General features: G+C 57.4%; 1 protein-coding gene across 1 annotated transcript in view; it reads right to left on the bottom strand.

The window, feature by feature from the left end:
• Positions 1-1,140: 1,140 nt before the first annotated feature.
• LOC106723599 (multidrug and toxin extrusion protein 1-like) overlaps positions 1,141-1,354 on the bottom strand; it is a 7,120-nt gene continuing 6,906 nt past the window's right edge. Inside the window, exon 6 of the mRNA XM_014542859.1 lies at positions 1,141-1,273. Coding sequence (XP_014398345.1) covers positions 1,194-1,273 — 80 coding nt within the window. The 3' untranslated portion in view covers positions 1,141-1,193. The remainder of the gene's footprint in view (positions 1,274-1,354) is intronic.

Here is a 1,354-nt window from a genome sequence, read left to right as displayed (position 1 = left end):
TTCTTCTAAGGAAATCCATCTTTGTAGACCTTCTATGTTGTCTAGGGCAAGTTCTGATCAATTATTTTCCTAGAAAATTATCTTTTCCTCCGGGATTTTCACATTTACTCGCGCGAGTCATGCACACCAGGCCTGTGCGTGAACATGACCGCTGTGTTCCCGGCTTTGTGAGGCGCCTCCGTCCCTCCCGTCAGGTCGGCGTGTGTCATCGCTGGGACCTGTGCTCGCCCCCGCCAGTTCCAGCGGCCCGGCCGGCCTACAGCTGTCCGCACGCTTTCAGTGGCGTCTTCTCATCTCATCTCATCAAGGCATCGGCTGTGAGCCTCCTGCTTCCCGTTCTTTTTCCTGCTCTGCACGGTTTCCGGAAGGAGACGGACTCCGAACCGAACGCCCACTTTCCCGCCGAAGCCTCAGTGCAGCGAGCACTTCTGATGAAGGACTTCTGATCCCCCGGAGAGAATGAGTGTCTGTGGTTGCCTTCCCGCTCGGTCTGAAGGGAGCGACAGCGAGACAGCTTAGCTGCCCACAGCGGAATGGCGGAGACGGAGCTGACAACCCGGTACCTGGAGGACCGGCTCAAAGGTTAGTCCTGTCCCTCCGCCTGCTCTTCGCCTCCATGACGGGAGTCAGTTTGCTTGTGTAATTGCTGATGAAAAGTCCCAGAGGAGAGGTAGCCCCACAGTCTAGTCACAGAAATGCCCGGCTGGCCTCGGGCTGAAAGCAACAGCGCCAGCCACACAGCAGCCGCGCCGTGGAGGGCACTCCTCGGGTAAGACTTCTGCCTCGGTGATCAATCAGATGGCGCAGCCTTGACAGACAGCCCACTGGTGCGACTTTAACTTCCACCCCGTTGAAAGGCGTCTTGTGTGAACACTACGAACCAGGCGCTCCGGCACACGCTGAGCTATCACGGCCATTTTTGTAGTGGGAACAAAATAGTTAACCGAAAATGCAATCAATGGGACCAAAAAGGAGTTTCCTCCTTGAAAACACACGAGTATCCTGAGCGCCAGAGCGTATGCCACCACCAGTGCCAGGAAACTGGTCCCTCACCCGTCAGTCCCCCAGGGAACATCAATGAGCTGCTGGTGTTGCAAATGACGCAGGAACCGGCCAAGATGCAAGGCCCCAGGGGCCCAGCGTGGCAGCACCTGCCCAGCCGTGTCTCTACCGCAGGTTTCTCCTCTCGGCACTCACCGGTCGGTCGTGAAGATGTACCCCACAAGGTCCTTACAGCTTAACAGCAGGACACAAAAGGCTACAGCAAAGAGTTCTGGAGGTAAAATGAGAGAGAAACAGCCCCGTGAGAAAGGAGGCCCGTGGGCCGGGCGCGGCGGTCCCGCGAGACGGCTGG

The sequence above is a fragment of the Myotis brandtii genome, unplaced genomic scaffold (genome assembly GCF_000412655.1).
Source record: "Myotis brandtii unplaced genomic scaffold, ASM41265v1 scaffold314, whole genome shotgun sequence".
NCBI lineage: Eukaryota > Metazoa > Chordata > Mammalia > Chiroptera > Vespertilionidae > Myotis > Myotis brandtii.
The sequence above is the reverse complement of the archived record's forward strand: the minus strand, read 5'-3'. Positions and strand labels throughout refer to the sequence as shown.